Source organism: Tamandua tetradactyla, chromosome 5 (assembly GCF_023851605.1).
Source record: "Tamandua tetradactyla isolate mTamTet1 chromosome 5, mTamTet1.pri, whole genome shotgun sequence".
NCBI classification, from domain to species: Eukaryota; Metazoa; Chordata; class Mammalia; order Pilosa; family Myrmecophagidae; genus Tamandua; species Tamandua tetradactyla.
In genome coordinates, this window is record NC_135331.1 from 30,810,568 (window position 1) to 30,830,153 (window position 19,586).

General features: G+C 40.7%; 1 protein-coding gene across 13 annotated transcripts in view; it reads right to left on the reverse strand.

Annotated features, from left to right (window-relative positions):
• DEPDC5 (DEP domain containing 5, GATOR1 subcomplex subunit) overlaps positions 1 to 19,586 on the reverse strand; it is a 161,840-nt gene that overhangs the window by 71,351 nt on the left and 70,903 nt on the right. For 5 of the 13 annotated variants that reach the window (XM_077160444.1, XM_077160443.1, XM_077160446.1 and 2 more), the window contains exons 21-26: positions 17,492 to 17,712; positions 14,154 to 14,357; positions 12,337 to 12,472; positions 11,226 to 11,323; positions 2,990 to 3,055; positions 123 to 306 (exon numbers count right to left, since the gene is read on the reverse strand). In XM_077160444.1, the coding sequence (XP_077016559.1) occupies positions 123 to 306; positions 2,990 to 3,055; positions 11,226 to 11,323; positions 12,337 to 12,472; positions 14,154 to 14,357; positions 17,492 to 17,712 (909 nt within the window). Of the gene's footprint in view, positions 1 to 122; positions 307 to 2,989; positions 3,056 to 11,225; positions 11,324 to 12,336; positions 12,473 to 14,153; positions 14,358 to 17,491; positions 17,713 to 19,586 lie in introns of those variants that run through there. The other 8 variants (XM_077160447.1, XM_077160445.1, XM_077160451.1 and 5 more) reach the window with 6 other exon arrangements.

The window sequence follows — 19,586 nt, forward strand, 5'->3', positions numbered from 1 at the left end:
CTTTATAAACAAAGAAGAACAAAGGTTTGAAAATTCAGTGTTGGGATGCATTTGCTCGGACATATCCAGAAGACAGACAAACAAAGATGGGGCAGGGAGGAGGGGTTTCCTCTGACACTGACCTGTCCATGTCCGTTTCCGGGAGGAGATCATAACAGCCTTCTGTGTAGTCATTCTGCAGGCCCTGGCGGTCAGGGAAGTAGTCGGTGGTAAGGGGGAGGCACGCCGGAGTAGTGAGAGACTTCCAGTCCACTCCAACTGTGCAACAGAAGCCTGGCACTACAGGGGGAGCAGACAGTGTCAGAACTGCCTCACGTCATAGGGAAAAGGTACGTGTGGTCATATGGCAGGTTTGGGATGTAGGGAGGAGAGGAGAGGAGGAAAGGGTGGAAGAGGGGGAGTTCATGGTGAAAGGTGATAAAATTGCCAAGATAAAAGGGAGAAGAGGAGAGGAAGAGGGGGAGGGAGAAAGAGAAAAACAGAGTTTGTTAGACAATGTAGTGCACATGCTTATCCAATCCCATCATGCAAATGGGATGCACAGCCAATACTTCTTAATATTCTGCTGATCATAAGCTATGATGCCAATGAGGTTATGATGCCAGTGAGGTTACCGCAGGGCAGGCATAGTTACATGTTGAAGCAAGTCAACATTCCAAGAGCAGATAAAAGGCTCAAGCTGGAGCCTCTTTTGAGGACTGCAGAGTGGCTAGGGTTGGAAAAGAAGAAGAGCTCAGCCTGATTTTGGAACAAACAGCAGCATGTGGTAGCAGATATAAGGAATACTTTCAGAATTGCAAAAATAAGTAGCAGATCTAAAACGGCAGGAAGAGAAATCAACAAAGGATGTCCAGGAAAGTTAAGAGGCCAGAACTTTAAGATACAGAATTTAATAATCTAGAAATGAAAGCTGCAATCTGCAGTGGGGGCCCAACCACAAGGAGCTGTCTGTAACTGCCAGCTTTAGGGTTAAAGCTGCATTTTTCAAATTCAGCATGCTGACACTTCGGGGCATATAATCCTCAGTTGTATTTTTGCATTGTAGGATATTGAGCAGCTTCTGGCCTCTACCCAGCGCCAGTAGCAACTCCCAAGTGTTGAAAACTAAAAGCGTATCCAGATATCGCCATATGTGCCCTGGGAAGGAAGACAGAGGTGGGGCAAAATCATCCAAGCTGAGAATCACTAAGTTAAAAGTATTAGGGCAGTTATTTCTTTAAGCAATTTCAGTGAAGATTTTCAAATCTCAAGAAGAGGGAGTGATAGGAAGCCTTTGTCTCTGAGTCCTTCGTGGGATATTCATATACCTTACATTTGTTCTCTGCTATATGGCTCACAACCGGGTGTAGCACCTGAGGCCTCAATGGCCCTCACACTGCCTCTACAGAAAGAGGTGTGGCCCCTTTATGCACATGGCCAAGCCCAGTCTCTGAGAGGTTACACATGGTAGCAGAGTCAGGACCAAAAGCCTCTCTTCTCACAGGTCTTTCCCCAACATAGTGTGTGACAGACACACACTACCCAGAACAAAAGAGTCCCACTTGAACCCAGAGTTAAGGACAAGATGAGAACTTCTGTGTTAAATCATTCACAGGGAATATGCCCTGCACAGCACCTTCGCCTAGGGAAAGATGATTTGACTTGCAGCCGGTCTAACTCCATGGTCTGCACAGATCCTGCTAACTTATTAATACTTCAAGGAGCTCAAAACATAACTCAGGATTACCTAATTAATCACTCTGACTTCTCTAGATGGCAGATGAGGGAGTGACTTTGTTCCTATTTCCTAATTAGAACCAGGAGCAGAAGGAAGAGACTTGATTTAAGTCATAATGGGGAAGCCAGAAACAGAAGCCATATCTTTATTTGCTCTTAAATCATTCTGGACCTTATCAGCTTCCTGACCCTCAGGACTCGAACAGCATTTTAGAAATGTTTTCTACTGGACATGCACCAAGATACAGAGAATCCAAACGGCTGGTCTAAAATCCCATGGTGATGCTTAGTTTAATGATTCTCTGCCTTTGGCAACAGAATGCAGCCTCTTTTCTATTCCAGTACCTTCTGGCCTTGCCAAGGCGGCCTCACCTCAAAATCACAAAATTAACAATGATAAACACAAGTAACAAAATCCAGTGCTAGGGTTACAGAGAAATAGCTTATCTACTCATTGCTGGCAGTTTTCTGGGAAATATTCAATCTTCCAACTATACTAGCGGCCTATGTTTGAAGAACCTGAATCAAAAGACAAAATACCCCCACTGCATCATGCATTATACCTGCCTTATATGTTGTAGCTAAAACTGGAAGCCATCCAAATGGTCATCAATACAAAAATGATTATTCAATTCAGGATATGAAAACATGGTCAATATTGCAATTAAAAATGACTAAATGTGAGGGACCCAAAAAATTATGAAAAATTTATTAAGTTAATCATAATTGGGGACAAAAAGACTCTGTGATGGATATATACTAATTACAGCTAAGTAAAATAAAGTCTTTCAGGTGGTGGGACTTTTTCCTGTTATTTTATTGTTGTAGACATTTATGTTTTCTTACTGTATAGCTATTTCAAAAGTCAAGGAAGATCAGAACAAATGTAACCAAACCAAATATTTTCAACTACAGGTACACAAACAGCTCCAGTCTTCCTATCATTTCTTTCTGACTTTTCCCCAGGGCCTTCATTAGGCATTTAAGGGCTATGGCTCCAGCTTTGGACTGGCTTGAGGGGCTTATGGGAATTCTGTTACTCTTGCTGTTTCCCTGGGAATCACAGTCAGGAGCAGGTCATCGGGCCACTCTACTTTTACTTTCCATTGGAGAGGCCTAAGGACCAGTCCTTTCTCACCACAACAACTCCCCATACCCAAAATGCAGGGACTTGAAGAGTACTCTCTTCCCACAGGGCTCATTCTTGCTTCCTCATGCTCCGACTCCCACTGCCTCCTCCCTTCACGTTCCCCAGTTAGCTGCCCCCTCTTACTTGGGTCTGGAGAGGTAGAGACATTGTCCTCTAGAGAGTCCTTATTCTGGGTCCTAGGATTCATACCTGTGGAAAGATGAAAAAAGCTTATATTAATGAGGATCACACACACCAAAAAATAGATCTGAAAAGTTATGGTTGACGAGGCCCAAAATTGTAGCTAAAAATAAAAAATGTGAACAACGTGCAAATTCTGTGCTAAGTATTTTAATACACCACCAAAGAATCATCAAAGAAAAATGAGCAGTCTAAAATTTGGGAATGAGCTAGAAGTTTACTCAGAGGTTTTGAATTCCATTCTTGCCCAATGAGACCTTCAGAATATACATACACAAAGGCAATCCACCACTTACTTCAAGAAAATGGATATATTCCAATGCCCCTTAAACTAATTAGAGCAATCTTTAACAGATATGACCTGTTTAAATTTAGTCCACTCAACAGTCATCTTTAATCCTCTGGAATTTTCTTCACTAAATCATGGCTTTATAGAATATAAGATAGGACTTTATTTGCAGAAACAGTGAACCAATCATCAAATTCATATGGGTATAAGGGGTCCCAAATTGTCAAATCCATCTTGAAAGGAAGAACAAAGTTGGAAGACTCATATTTCCTGATTTTAAAACTTATTAAAAGCTACAATAATCAAAACCACTGGCACTGCTACAAGGATAGATATATAGACCAATGGAATAGAATTGCAAGTTCAAATACCTAAATACAAGAACTAAAACCATAAGAGTCCTAGAAGAAAACACAGAGAAACATCTTCAGGATCCTGTGTTAGGTGCTGGTTTCTTAGACCTTACACCAAGAGCATAAGCAACAAAAGAAAAAAATAGATAAATAGGCCTACATCAATATTAAAAACTTCTGTGCACCAAAGGACTTCATTGTGAAAGTAAAAAGACAATCAACAGAAAGGGAGAAAATATTTGGAAACTATATATTAAACCAGGTTTAATATCCAGAATTTATGAAGACTACCTACAACTCAACAGCAAAAAAGACATAGGACCCAATCAAAAGATGGGAAAAAGACTTGAATAAACAGTTCTCTAAGGAAGATATACAAATGGCCAATAATCACATGATATGATGCTCAAAGTCTTTAGTTATTAGGGAAATGTAAATCAAAACCATCTCACACCTACCAGAATGGCTACTACCAAAAAATGGGAAATAACAAGTGCTGGAGAAGACGTGAAGAAATAGAAACACTACAGCATTATTAGTGGGAATGTGAAATGGTGCAACCACTGTGAAAAACAGTATGGCAATTCCTCAGAAAATTAAGTATAGAATTTACCTTATGACCTAGCAATCCACCGCTAGGTATATCCCCAAAAGATCTGAAAGCAGGGACTCAGACATTTGTATATGGTACTATCCACAATTGCCAAAAGGGAAACAATCCAAGTATTCAACAACAGAAGAGCAGATAAACAAAATATGGTCCAGCCGTATAATGGAACATTCAGCCATAAGAAGTGAAGTGCTGGAATATATTACAACATGAATGAACCCTGAAAACATCATGTTGAGTGAAATAAGCCAGACACAAAAGGGCAAATATTGTATGATTTCTCTCATTTGAAATACCTAGAACAAGCAAATTCACAGAAAGCAGAATTGTGGCTACCAAGGGTGCTATGGGGGGATATGTATGGGGAAGGGGAGTTATTTGCTTAATGAGTATGAGTTTTGGTTTAGGATGATGAAAATAGTCTGCAAACAGATAGTGTAAAAGTTACACAGTATTGTCAAGATACTTAATGTCAAAGAATTGTCCACTTAAAATAGTTAAAATGATTTTTACATTATGTATATTTTGTCACAAATAAACATGAATGAATTAATTATTTTTTTTTATGCTATCTGTTATCTGTCAATAGCCAAAAAGTTACTTGGGGCTACATTTTCTGAATAAGTCATCTGGACTGAGAGAATATTCATTTGCATATAAACATAAAATATAAAATATGGCTATAAAGCATCAATGAGACAGATTTTCTAGTTCAGCCTGAGAACTTATATAAAGGCAATTACAAAATTGGCATTCCCAAAATATCCTGATCAAGAAAATTATTAAATACATCATTTCCCAAGTTGACTATTCTCAAGGTGACAATGCTTTAATGCTTATCTGGATGCTATGTTTAAGAGTAGATTTTTTTTTTAAGTTAGTTATTTTACTCTATATTGACAACTTAGCATTTTTTAGAGAAAAAAAAAAAAGAAACAGAAAAGCTAATCCAGACTTTTTCTACAAGACAAATAAAATTCTTACACTAATAAAGAAACAGTCTAACTTATACTTGCATGAACAACTGTTGAAGTTCATAGAGGCAAGTGATCAAAGTGTTCTCAGGGCAGTTTTGGTTCCTAGGCCAAAAGTAGATTTGTGCCATCTCTAATAGATACAGGCACATTCAAAACCACTAGCCTTTTGTGATTTTCCATCCCCAATAATTTTATTTCAAGGAAATTGCAATTCAAAAAATTAAAGAAATGGGTGGGCCATGGTGGCTCAGCAGGCAGAGTTCTTGCCTGCCATGTCAGAGACCTGGGTTTGTTTCCCAGTGCCTGCCCATATAAAAAATACATAAAGGAAGAAAGAAAGAAAGAAATATTTTAAGGTCGGGCTCCTAGGAAGCTATTTACAGTTTCCTTGAATACGAAGCCCAAAATACCATCTCTTCCAGCTCCGCCTTTGAGGCTTTATTTTCAGTCACTGTTGGCATTATGAAGACCCCAAATAACCTGAGATGATGGAGGTAAGACCTCATGGTGTGTCAGCTCTGCTCCAGCCCAACATTTGGGAAAGTTCAAACCCATTCACAGACTTAGGAAATCAGTGCGGAGAAGAGTCACCTCAGTTCTGTCCCTTTTGATATCTGTTCAGAGTCAGTAAGTCTAAATGTATCCTCAGGTTGTTAACTTCAAGGCCATACAAGTTTATCAGTATAGGGCCCTCAGGGCTGGGCCCAGGCCCTCTTCTTTCTGGGCTACAGAGATGACACCGAGTAACATCCCAGCTTGGATGAATGACTCTGAAGGCCCTGCCTTCTAATTTGAATGTGCTGATTTAGCTGTTACCTCAGCTCTCAGGCCAAAGCTGCCACATTCACCTAATTCTCAAACAAAGATGATGATGCAAATTCTGAGTTTTTTTCTTTTTCAGAATTATCTAGAGAACTTCCATTTACTGTCCAGTTAAAGAAAGAGAGGGACAAAAGCTATCTATCCAAGCCAATCTACTACCTGGCTCCTACGGGCAACATGGTGAAAACACGAAAGGTGCAGCTCTGAGGCCCCGGCCAACAATAGCTCAAAAATGAAATTCTATGGGGCCACTAGGGAAACCCAGGACACTGCTCACTATGAAGTCAGGACTCACGTCGTGATGTATGAATCATGTCAACTGCAGGAGAAAAGCTGAGTCATGGTTTGAGTGCATGCAGATGGTGCAAACCATCAAGCCCAGAGAGATAAAGGTGGGGTCACAGATGAGGTTTTCCTACTTTTCTATTTTTTAATGAATGAGATGTTAACTAGTTTATTTATACCCCACCTAAACAAGAACTCAACATGATAACCTTGCCCTTAACAAACCTGACCTACTTTTGATCCTGACAACTCTGTGGGGCAAGCAGGTGGGTGAGGATCTTTATGCCCACCATCCAATGATGAAACTGAGGCTCCAAAGGTCAATGGAACAGGCCCAGGACTTCAGACCAGGCCTTTTTCATCACAGCACATGCCCTCTTCTAGCATGTCATAATTTAGCAGAGATCACTCATTCAAACTGCAGCATAGCACCAGCACCACTCCATCCAGCTCCCTGTGAGAAAGCTTTCCTTTCATCAGTGTTACCCCACATGGGAGCAGCTTCAAATAGAATCCCAAGTGAACAATGAGCCAGAGCTCCTGAGGTTGGCACACCTGATGTCATAACCATTTTTGTTTCATCTCAGCACAGTGCCTAGATGTTTGTTTCTTGTCATCATGGTGCCTAGAATTCAAGAAGCATATACGGAATGGGTGAATTCGAAGAAAGCACACCACATTCCATGGAGATTGAGGATGGCTTGAAAGGAAAGTCATTTCAAAACCAAGTAAGGTAAAAACAAACAACAACAACAACAAAAAGCAAGGTAGAAAAAGACTGTTTAAGCCTTTGGTGAAAGGACTTCAGTTAATTGTTCAACAAGGTTATATGGGAGAGAAGAAAAGCATTAGAGGAAAAATAAAATCGTTCCTCACTAGAGAGAAATTCTAACCTCTGAAGGCTTTCACCATTCATTGAATTATCTAACATATGCCAGGAACTATTTTAAGATCTAGAGGCAAAACATGAGCAAAATAAAAATCCTTGCCCTCATGGAGCTCACAAAAAAATCATTTAAAAAATTAAAATGTATTATGTTAGATGGTAGTAAGTGCTAGAAAGAAATATTAGGCAAGGCAGATGAGTGGAAAGTATTGGGTAGAGTGTGGCAATCCAGGTAAGACCTGAAGGAAGTGAGAAAGCAAACTCTCGAAAGGGTGATCATATAATTTATCATCCAATCCAGGACACCTTTGAGAGAGAAAGGTGACACCATTAATAATTATATGGGACAACAAACTCAAATCAGGACTGTCCTAGGCAAACTTGGTTAAATGATCACCTAAGCCATGAAGCTCTCTGGAATGAAAGCATTCTAGCTGAGAGGACAACAAGAGAAAGGCCATGAGATTCAAAGTGTGCCTGAGAGATCTGGGGAACTGCTAGAGTGAAATGAGAGAGGGGAGTAAAAAATGAGGTCAGAGAGTCTGGGGTCACATGATAAAAGGACCTTTATCAGTTAGATTAACCTTTGGCTTCTACTCCAAATGAGAGGTGAGACTCATGGAGGATTTTGCACAGGTAAGTGTCACAAACTGACTTTTATTTTAGAAGGATTGCCCTGAATTGCTGTGTTAAGAATAAACTACATGGAATGGAATGATTTCTAAATGTTTTGTTAGTTAATTTTTTTAAATTAATAATAAAAAAAAAAAGAATAAACTACATGGAAGGGCAAGAGAGGAAGCTGAGAGACCAATGCAGGCAAAAGATGATGATAACTTGGACCAGCATAGGCCTGGTGGAAATGATAAGATAGAATTGACAGGATGGGCTCAGTAATGGTTAATGCATGTGGTAATAAAAATCAAAATGTTTTAACCAATTTCTTTCTGTGGCTGGTTGGCATAATTAATCAGGTAGCATGGGGTCAAAGACAGGAGTTCAATTTTGATAAGCCCAATGGTACAGCCCATCTCCTGAGAACCCCTGACCCCTTTGAAAACACATGCTACTGCTCAGAAGGGCACTGTGCGAGATCGGGATGACCCCCTTAACTTTTTCATGAAGAGCAAAACAGTCCATACCTTTCATAAGAAGCTAAACATTCTAGAATATATTTATGCAATTGAACACTCATATCCAATTAAATAGAATGATTTTGTAGATTGTCTGGATGCTTCTCACCTAAGGAAGCCTGGTCTTAGAAGTACAAATTCATTTGTCAAGATGGAGGGACAATGATTAAAGATAAGCTCTTTCAGTCTAGTGGGAACATGCCTCATATCTACTGGGAGAGCAAGGAGAGGGTTGTCAGGGGGTGCTTCAAAGAGACGGCTTTGTTGGAGCTGAATCATAAAGACCCAGTGGATGTTTCTCAGGCAGAGAAAGAGGTTGAACACAGGGAAGAAGAGCATGCCACACACTGGCACTAGTTTGCAAAGGAATATGAGGATAGAGTTCTTTTGAGGATCTATAAGCAATGGTAGGAATATAAAATATTCTAATAAACAATATTGTTGATAAAGGCAATTACCATTTAAGGGCTCATCATGTGGCAGGCCCTATTCTGAGTACTTGGCTTACCAGCTTTATCATTCACAACAATCCCTGCAGAGAGGGAACTGTAGGGCTTAGGTAACTGGCCCCAGGGCCTCACAGATGATTAGAGTAGAGGCAAGATTTGCATCCTGAGATGCGGGAACCTGCACTCTCTCCACATATGGTGCTATGTGAAAGTGGAGGCAGAAGAAATAGAGGTAGGCAGAAGCCAGATGATGCCTAGCATTAGATGTCACAAGGGAGCCAATGAAGTCTGATAGGTGGGAAGGAGTGGCTGCTCAGATTTTCACTTGGAAATACCTCCTCAGTGACAGTATGGAAGATGAATCATAGGGCACAAGAACAGAGAAGGAAGATACTCTAGAAGACTACTGCAATAATCCTGGCCAGAAGTGGCAGGAATCTTAACAAAAGCACTGACAATGGGGATAAGAGGCCAGAGTCAGAAGAGGGAATAGAAGAGGAAGGGTGGATTTGGTGAACAGGGAGAACTAATCTGAGTTGTTAAAACATGAAGAGTGAGGTACTTGGGGGTTATCCAAGTGCAGAGGCCCATTGAGTTGATGGATCTATAGCCCAGGAGCTCAAGAGGAAAAAGGCTGAGTCCATAGCAATAGCAATAACATAGCAACCCGAGTTGCTAAGCAAATGCTATTCCAATGTGTGTGTGCTGGGGAATCCTCAGCTCGGAGAATGCAATGATGATATATGATTTAAGGACCCTTCCACAGTCATCACTAAATAGGATTCTTTGACATTGCTTTCTTTTCCCCAGGGTAGATTTAAATATTTTTAAATACGCACCTTCTGGGGAATCATCTGGTCTACCTGAGCTATCTCAGGGCCAGAACCACTCTAGGAATACCCTAAGGAGCTCCCAGTACTGCTATCACACAAACCTGTAATTACCCTTGCTTCCTGTCACCAATGAAATTAGTTCAGGTTGTATCCAGCGAGTTTCAGAGCAACCCTCTTCAGTACAACTCTATTCCAAACAGTCTAGGAAGCTCAAACTCTGGATTCTAAAATTGGTTCCTTAGTTTGGCAAAGCAACAGAAACACTGCTTTCATGATATTCTTAAGGAACTTTAAAAGATCAAGCAGCCAGGTAACATTTTTCAGCACCTTGAAGCACAGGGGCACAAAGCATTTTATTCCCAAACTTTTATTCAATTATTTTCCCATTTAAAATAAAGAAGTGAATGAATAAAATTATAATGCCATAGGTATTCTCTTTCTGCCAAACCAGTTTCCAAGCCTTAACCATAGGCTTCTAGGAATACTGTCACATGAATCTGCCAATAAATGAAAGGAAACTTGATAAGCCAATTTTATATAGCTTCATGTCACTACACCTTTCTTGAACAAGTTTTAGAAATGCAAGTTAGCTAAGGCAGGAAGTAGCAGCTCTACTTTTTTCTCCCAGTTTTAATGTTTTCCACACTCACTTTGTAGAATACCTGTTCTTTGAGATTCTCCAAAATCTTACCTAACCAAACCAATGTTTTGCTACATGCTTAAAGGCACTCTGGTCTATTCAGAATAGTGCTATCAAATAAGGAACATCAATCTGAGTCAGGATGCCTGGCCACTGGCTTGAGAAATTAGGTTAATATCTCTAGAGTTCTGGGTATTAAGTTGCCCTACGTGTAAAATATGATTAATAATTTATGTCCTACTGGGATTATCACGAACAACATAGACATAAAAAAGCTTCCAGGGCAGGCCACGGTGGCTCAGTGGCAGAGTTCCCGCCTACCCATGTTAAAAAAAAAAAAAAAATGCTTCCAGAGAGTATATAAAACTTGTATTAACATAAGTTCAGATTTTTCCCCAACATCTACTTGGAATGCTTATCTTCTAACTCCTCTATCCAAATCCTACCCTATCAAGCCTGAAGTACACACTCATTTCTCTAAGCAACTGTGCCACCCTTCTCTTTTCTAATCTCAGAGCCAGAACCACAGCATTCCCCTTTGAGTCCCTTCTGACTGTTTTTATGGGGGTGGGTTGGACCCCCCAAACTGAAGGCACCTCTAGAGCAGAGACTACTTCCTGCTGTGTCCACCCTCCACACCTAGCCTATAGGCTGCTTCAATCGCGACTCACTGACAGACTAGTGATTAATGTGGCCTGACCAACATGTTCTCATCTAAAAACGTTATGTGCAGTCCATTTATAATTCCATGCATTATAAAGTACTGCTTCTAAATGGGTCACCCAAAATCATAGCTGAAATGATCCCAAAATAGATATGGCCCGGCTTTCTGGTTCTCATGATGTTTCTAGATGTGATTCTGCTCTGAGCATCCCAACTCTAGTAGCTCTTGGATTGGTTACCTGCACCACTGTTGCTAAGCAGGCTGACAGAACGCTCTTCTGTTCCACTGAAGTTCAAGAAGGACAAGCCGTCACCAGGCTGGCGGGAAGTGCTGTGCCTGCAGAGAACAGAGCCCACCGCCTGGCTTAATGTAGATTATCACTTCTTTTAACCTGCTTACCTGAAACCTGGGGCTTTTTGTCAAGAAATGGCCCAATTGTGTTTGGCCACATGGGCTGGCAGCCACTGGGATCCATGTCATAAGCCACTAGGCCATGGTGCTTGGTTTGTGTGCTAGCTCTGACCTGCTCCCTCTACCTTAGCACCAAAACGCTTTCCCACCATCCTGTTAGACCGTTTCTGCCTTTTCTGTCCTAACCTTCACCTTACTAACACCAAAAGGAGGATGTGAAGTGCCTGAACAGGTGTAACTGAATTAATCTGGTAAAGAGGCCATCCATCCATCCCATGGGATGTTGCACGTGACCAAAAAAGGGGTCAAAGATTGCTCCTTACAAAGTACGTCCTATAGCATCATAGGAACAGTGAGTCTGGGTGTAACCTGGGCTCAAGCTTGTTAAGGCTATAAGGATTTTCTTCCGGTACTGACTCTCTTTGGATGCCATGTAACATATTCAGACTCTGATTTCACAAAAGAATTGTTTTTATAAACACAGATCTTGATTTCCATATTGTGTTTAGTATTAACGTCTTCTATACTCTACAGTGGAATTTCTCAACAATCAAAATGACTGAAGTCAAAGAGGCTGCCCAAATGCACAGCATGAATCACCTGTCTCAGCACTCCAAAGCCCAAAGTATCTCTCTCATTTCACCCTTGCCTAAGGTATACAAGAAATCCACATTTGAGGTTTACAAAGTATATTCTGGATTCAAGATAAACCTGAAGTAGGTCCTAGATAACATCTCAGAAGAGTGTGTCAGACTGTTTGCTTTATACTTTTGCCCAATGAAGGCAGTGACACTGCCAAGTTAAGGAAGGCTCTGATCTCATCCTGCTTTCTCAAGTCTTAGAAACATGACACATTGCGAGCAGTTTGTTCTGCACTTTGTCCTAGAAGTCAGAAAGTGTTCTCAAGGTACCTTTCGGAGCCCTGTGTACATCCTCACCTTCCAGCAGCTTCATGGTATGCTAACTCCAGCAGCTCTGCAGAGGAGTGAATCGGGTCCCTCTGCCTGCTGCCTTGCAGCTCCACCATGTTCTGTCGAGTCTGGTGATGGATCTGGATGGCCTCTCCAGATGGTCCTACTCAGACAAAGATCCACTGAGCATAGTTCCCACCTGACAGCTAGTACTGTGCACTTAACTTTACTCTTCCTTCTTTCCAGCTACTGAGCCACAGGTGTCAGATTGAAAAAAGAGTACACCACAAACATTCTACATGGGACCCTCTGGGCCCTTCCAAATAGGAACCATCTGAGGCAAACCTCATGTTTACTCATGCTGTTCAGTCTGGTTAAGAAAACTTTAGGAGCCTCTGTCTCATGAAGGTCAACCAAGATGCCATGGAGAGAACAGAAGTACAGGAGGCAAGAGTCCTTCCTAGGAGGGATAACAGTCTTACAATATACTAACAAGAAGGAAGACATGGTGAAATACCTAAATGATTCTATTTAATTATTAAGATAGCAAAAGCCAGGACTCTATGAAGCAGAGGAGGCATCTGTGCAAATAAGACGCCAAGAAGGAGGTAAATCAGAATTAGTCAAGTCTACTAAAAAAGGACTTCCTAGAAGAAGAGGGTTTTTAGAGCTAAGTATTGAGCAAAGGGTTGAAAGAGGAGGCATTCTAGGTAGAAGAAATAATACGTGTAAAATCCTAGTCATGGAAGAGGCAAAACACGTGCAGGAGACCATAAGATTAGTTTGGGCAAGAAAAGAGCCTCTGAAGAAGGAAATAAAGAGACAGAAAGATGGGGAGCCAGGAAAATGAGGACATTGTCTATCAGAAGGCCAGACAGGCAGGAGGATGGAACAAAATAAGCAGTGTTTGGGGGAAATACAATTTTAGTAGCCATGTTGCATGACAGGTGGGAGGAGGAAAAGCACAGAAGCAAGAACTGAAGTCATGGGAGAAACATCAATTGTTGCCTTAAAAATAATTTGAAGGGAGCCAATGAGGATACCAGTAGAAAGAAAGAGAGACCAGAAAGAAGCAAGTCATGTGACCAGTTATGGCAGCAATAAGGGGACAGAAAGGGGTTTGGGAACTATCCCCAATTACAACCAAATGAACAAGATTCATTTCTTGTATATTCAACTTTCAAACCCTGGAGGTGAGTGCAAAAGAAATTAACTAGGAATTATCTAGGCATTAAGCAGGATGGCTTCTATGAAAAAAATCCTTGGATTTTAATATATTGCTCCTTCACAGCCCAACAACCCATTAAGCTGAAGTTTAATTTTAGCCACAGCTTTATAAAACCTTGACGTTAGGTTCTTTAGAACAGAGCAGAGTTTTAAAAGGATGAGCTAGGAAGAACAGGAACTTTGAAAGAAAAATTTTTTTCCAATTGTCAAGACTCCTTAGAAAAAAAGAAAGAAATATAATTCTGTCTGATCAACACAGTAGTGTCAATATCCAGAGAGAGTGAGGAAAGGAAGGAATGAACAGGAAGGGGCATTAGTCTTAGGAATGAATGTAGGCAGCAAAGCACATTCCCTTTCAGACACACACATAAAAAAGAAGCCCTGAGGTTTATTCAGCTAGGTAGTTACTAAACCTGTTCAAGCGTGTCAGTGTTCAACACCCTTGGTCACAACCAGCCCTGGAGTAGGCAGGTGGGCATGACTACCCTATCTTACTGATATGGCAATGGAGGTTTAGAGAAGTGGAGACCCTCAACCAAGGGCATGTAGTTGGTAAATGATGAGGACTAGGTCTAGTAGCCCCTAGTCCAAGTCTCTTTTCTATTCAACCAACTTACCCACAGGAAAAGTGTGCATCCAGCGTCTTCTGTTGGAAGTGAGCTTCATGGGCATTCGCGAGGGGGCAAAGGGGTTAATCAGGGCTCTCTGGGGTGTGTAGCCACCAGGCCGTACATGCAGCATGGACTCTGCACTGCCTACGTGGAACCTCCCTGGTGCGCTGGAGTCTCGCTGCGGCGGCTCCATCATGTTCTCCAGGATATCTGCTAGTTGTCGTGGAGTTGAGGCACAAAAACAAAGCACAGATCCATAATGAAACCAGAACACAGACCGATAGGCAAAGGCCAACAAGAATCTTGGATTTCATAAATTGCAGAGAGTGTGAGAAATGAGTAAAATCACCCACTGAAAATATAAAAAAATGAAATATTAATTAAATATTTGGGGAGAAGGGGCTTCTGGATCCCAAATCACTAACCGAATGAAGTCATATCCAAATCTGATGGGGAGGACCACACCTCATCTGAGGAACTGGACTTTGAGACTCTAGTTCCCAGCCTTTTTGCAGTGAGGACACAAGACTAGGTTCCAGCCAATGGAAAAAAAAGATACGTTCCAGCCCTGGGTCATAAGCATCTCCATGTACAAGTTCCATTCTCTCTTCCCTTTCTGCAAGAACTTTGGACACCAATGTTGATGACCATGGCATCCCAGGATGGAAGGAGCCTGGGTCCCTGAAAGACTGGGTGATCAGATTCCACTGATTTAGTGGACTGGGACATGAGTAAGCAAGAAAATGCTATTGCATTATATATATTAGGAGAAAAAAGGAAGAAATGGGTGTATCCAGCCTTGACCAGGCAAGGAGTTAGCATGATATTTAGACTCAACCTGTCCCATCCAATGGCAAACAGGATGGAGATGGAAGCAGCAAGCTGCAAAACTGAGCAGATCAAAACAACTGAATCCCACAACTGAATTCCTGTGTGTATACCATGTTCATTAAACAACCACTGAGATTAGAAAGTAGGTCCAGTACATATAAACTCCATGGCACTGGGAAACCTGTCTTGTCTACCATTATTTTCCCAGTGTCTACCACAGAATCTCATACATGGGAATATTTAACCCCACAAGCCAATATGCACGCAAGAAGAGAATATTGAAAGCTGTATTCTTCATTTTAAATTAATGAACTATTGTTCTAGTTTACCAAATAAAAAAAGAATAGGGTCTACTTAATCATCATGCAAATAAAAAGAGAAAACCAAATTTAAAAAGATAGCACATATTTTTAAAAGGATGAGAACAGGACTAAGGGATAAAGTGGGTAAAAAATACATGTAAGGTAGGGCCACGGTGGCTCAGAAGGCAGAGTTCTTGCCTGCCATGCTAGAGACCCGGGTTTGTTTCACGGTGGCTGCCCATGCAAAAAAAATAAAAAATACATGTAAGGTAGAACTGTAACCCATACCAAACTTTAAAATTTGTTGTATAACAACTTGTTAAAATGTACTTGGAAATTTATTGCTGTTTTGTATATATATTATTTTTCACAATAAAAAAAAGTTTTAAAAAATACATGTAAGGGAGAGGAGAAATGTTTCACTGGGCTGATTGAGGAGTAGGATGGAAGGGACTCCTTACATATAACAGAGAAACAAGAAACTAAAAGACCTCTAGATCGTATGGCCCAACAATATTCCAGAGAGTTGCTTTTTTGGCTTTTCCAAACAAAATCCCCAATACCACTAAAGGATGTTGAAACCAATACTACTATAGAGAAATTTTTTTAAAAAACTATTTTAAAGCTATCTGAATTAAGAGCAATGTTATCTCTCCAGGGAAGATCTGGCTTTTAGAATTACAAAGGTGTTTAAAGGATTAGTACTTAGTTTAATTTTGCTTTTACTACAGACCCTTCTTGGAATATTTTTGGCAAAAGTGGGAAAAAGGGAACTTAGAAATTTTCAAATGTATTAAAATTCTTTTGAATACTAATTTAATTAATATAGATGACATAAGGTTGGAGTCTATAGTCATTTAATTAAATGTGTGCTACTTTCTCTTAGAACTTCCTTTTTAAAATTTTTCTCTTTTTAGAGAAGTTGTGGCTTTAGAGAAAACCCATGCATAAAATACAGGGTTCCCATAAACCACCCTATTATTAACACCTTGCACGGGTGTGACATATCTTTTTTAAAAAAATATTTTTGGACCCTTAAAATTTTTTTTTTTTCAGTTCTCAAAAATTTTCACAGGCCCTTGGCACAGGTGTCTAAGGGGTAAAAGAGCTCTGCTCCCGACCCTGAGGGTCTGGAGTTGACAGCTTCTCCCATCGACATGCTAGGTCAGGGAAAACATTCCTTGCTCTTTGAGGATCCTTCCAAGATAACAGAAGGCAACTGGGTGTACACAACATTACTAAATCAGCGATCAAAAATCAGGGGAGACTTCCTGGTGCCTGCCCACCAAAAAAAAAAAAATGTCAGGGGAGACAGGCACCCATTTATAAATAATCTTGAAATAACGAAATTATGGAGAAGGAAAACACATCAGTGGGAACACGTGGCTCTAAAGGGGTAGAGCAAAGGAGCCTTCCAGTGATAAGACATTCCTGTATCTTGATTGTGCTAGTGGTCAGATCTACTTGTTATAAAATTACCCGGAAATAGATACACACGCACATACACAAAATATATACATATACACACACAAAAATAAATGCATGAAAAACCGGTGAAATCTGAATAAGCTCTGTAGATTGTACCAAGCCAATATGCTAGTTTTGATATTATACTAGCTGTCACCCCTGGGGAGAATAAATGGAGAATGCAGGGGGCCTCCCTATATATTTTTCCTCAATATGGATTCTCCCTACACATTTTTTGGCAACTTCCTGTGAACCTGTGATTCTTTGAAAATAAAAAGTTTTTAAAAAGTCAGGAGTGGCCTGAATAATATAGTTGTAAGCACCACTGGTTGGGTAAAATAAGATCCAGGAAAAGTGATACCCGTGCTCAGTAGAGTGAGACAGGTACCCAGGAACTGCTAGGAGAAATCTTAAAATGGCATATTGGACAGAGGCTGTTTTAAGGATGGCATAAATGGAAATATTAAGGAAATAAGTAATCATCTTTTCTCCTAGGCCTAAGAAAAGCTCTCCACTGATGTGAGAGAAAAAGTATGTAGTTATACTTTTTGAGGGAAGAAAAGGTAGAGACAAAAAAAAGTGTAATACACACACAAAGCTAATGGGTCTGTTTCCACTGCACTGGTGTGGAAAAAATTAAGATGTAGACTTACAATCCACACCTGACCACCCGCCTCCACCACCACAGTAAGAAAGCTATCACCGCTTGCCCAGCTCCACCTGCGTGTGCTTCGGCGCTCTGACCTCGAGTGCTGGTGTAACCCAAGGAGCTGCTGACTTCATACTGGTGCAGGTGGGGGTGCGGGATCATCAGGATGTTGGCACTCCTGCCCAGGGAGCTGTCATCAGAAGCCTGGCTCCTTACTTCCTCTGCAGGCAGTGCCCGGCTCGGCAGGGAAGGGCTGGATGAGACATCACAGGAGCTAGCACTCCTTCGGCTGTGACTTTCCCGCTCCCTCACAGACCTGGCAGGCAAGAGACACACAGTAAGACCATCGAGCAAGGGACACTGGCCCACCCAGAGATAAAATTTAAAAACCCGTACTTGGGAAACTGGGAACAAAAAATTCAACATAACCTATAAATGGGAGATAATATACAAGGCCCTTTGGTCTGAGCAGCTTGATGTGTTGAATAAGAAGAGGGAATAATGACTGACAGTGTGCAAATGGACAAAGACCTGGAGTCACAGCTATAAAAGAAGTCCGACCCCACCTTATCCAACCGATCAAGCTCAACATCTCTAAAAATGGGGGAACCAGACATGATGTGATGGGAGGCAAGAAAAGGGACATAGCACTACTTGACAAGTCTTCTTGCCCTCAAAATTGAACGTGAACTTAATCATGCCTCTAAAGATAATTGCCAGTTTACCTGAAATTCAGGAAAAACAGGGCAAGTTAAACATCACAAGGAAGAAATCAGGCAAATGAAGTAATCAAGATATTCTATAATGACATAAAAGAGAAAGTGCAACCAAATGTAACACGTAGCTCTTGTTTCAATACCAATGCAAACAAATCAATAGTAAAAGCACATTTTTGAGACAACTGGGAAATTCGAATATGGACTGGTGGTTAGAAGATATTAAGGAATCAGTGTTAATTTTGTTAGTAATGATAACGGTCTGTGTTATATGCTAGTGATGCACATTGAAATTATTTACAGATAAAAAAACAGGATGCCTGGAATTTGTTTTAAAAATATCCAGACAAAACTGAAAAGGTGGGGGGAAGTGATGGAACCAGGCTGACAACATTTTAATAAACTATTCATTATATGGCTCTTTTCTCTACTTGAGCATGTTTGAACATCTCCTTAACAAAAAGCTTGAAAAACCGTATATCCTTATTAAAACATAAAACTCCTTAAGGGGGAAAACTCTGGACGCAGCAGGAAGAAGGAGAGAAGCCCAATGGGAAGGCAAAAATTCAGAATGTAAGCTAGCCACCATTGATAGGGCTGCCTCTCTGGCATCAGAGCTTTCTTCTTTCCACCTTGAAGGATTCTGTTTTATGTAATAGCTCAAAGAAAGTCTGAACATAGATCCCAGGTGCTGACTCTATGTCCATTATTTCAACAATAAATATTTAAGCACGAGATATCTGCTTGGCCTAGTACAGGGATAGATTAAGATATAGTTAGACTGAAATCAGAAAGAAAGATAGATGTTAAAGATTGAGATGGTATAATCTAGGAATGCCTAGAGTGTATAATAATAGTGAAATGTACAAGGTACAATTTTAAAAATGTTTTTGCATGAGGAAGAACAAAGGAATGTCATTATTGCAGGGTACTGAAAATAGATGGTAATTAATATTTTAAAACGTCACCTTCTGTGTGAGACTAAAGCAAAAAATGTTTATTTGTTACAAAATTTATATTTTGACTAGTGCATTTCCTAATATAACTTACGTAGATAGTTTGATTGAATGCCATAAGTACTTGGAATCTCAGGTAGGACATGAGATTTTGCTGATTTGTCCAGAGTGATGCCCTGATGAATCCCAGAGTGATTCGATCAGTGAGTGGAAAAATATCTGCAAAGCCCCCTTCAGGGAGAGGTGAGAACGGGGAGTACTATTGATATTCTCACAAGCAGTACGGACAACCAAAGCTATAGGCTGAGCCCCCAGCCTTGGGGTTTGTTCATATGAAACTTAACCCCGCAAAGGATAGGTCAAGTCTACTTAAAATTTAGGCCTAAGAGTCACCCCCAAGGGAGCCTCTTTTGTTGCTCAGATGTGGCCTCTCTCTCCAGCCAACACAACGAGCAGTCTCACCACCCTACCCCTCTCTACGTGGGACATGACTCCCGGAGGTGTGACCTTCCTGGCAA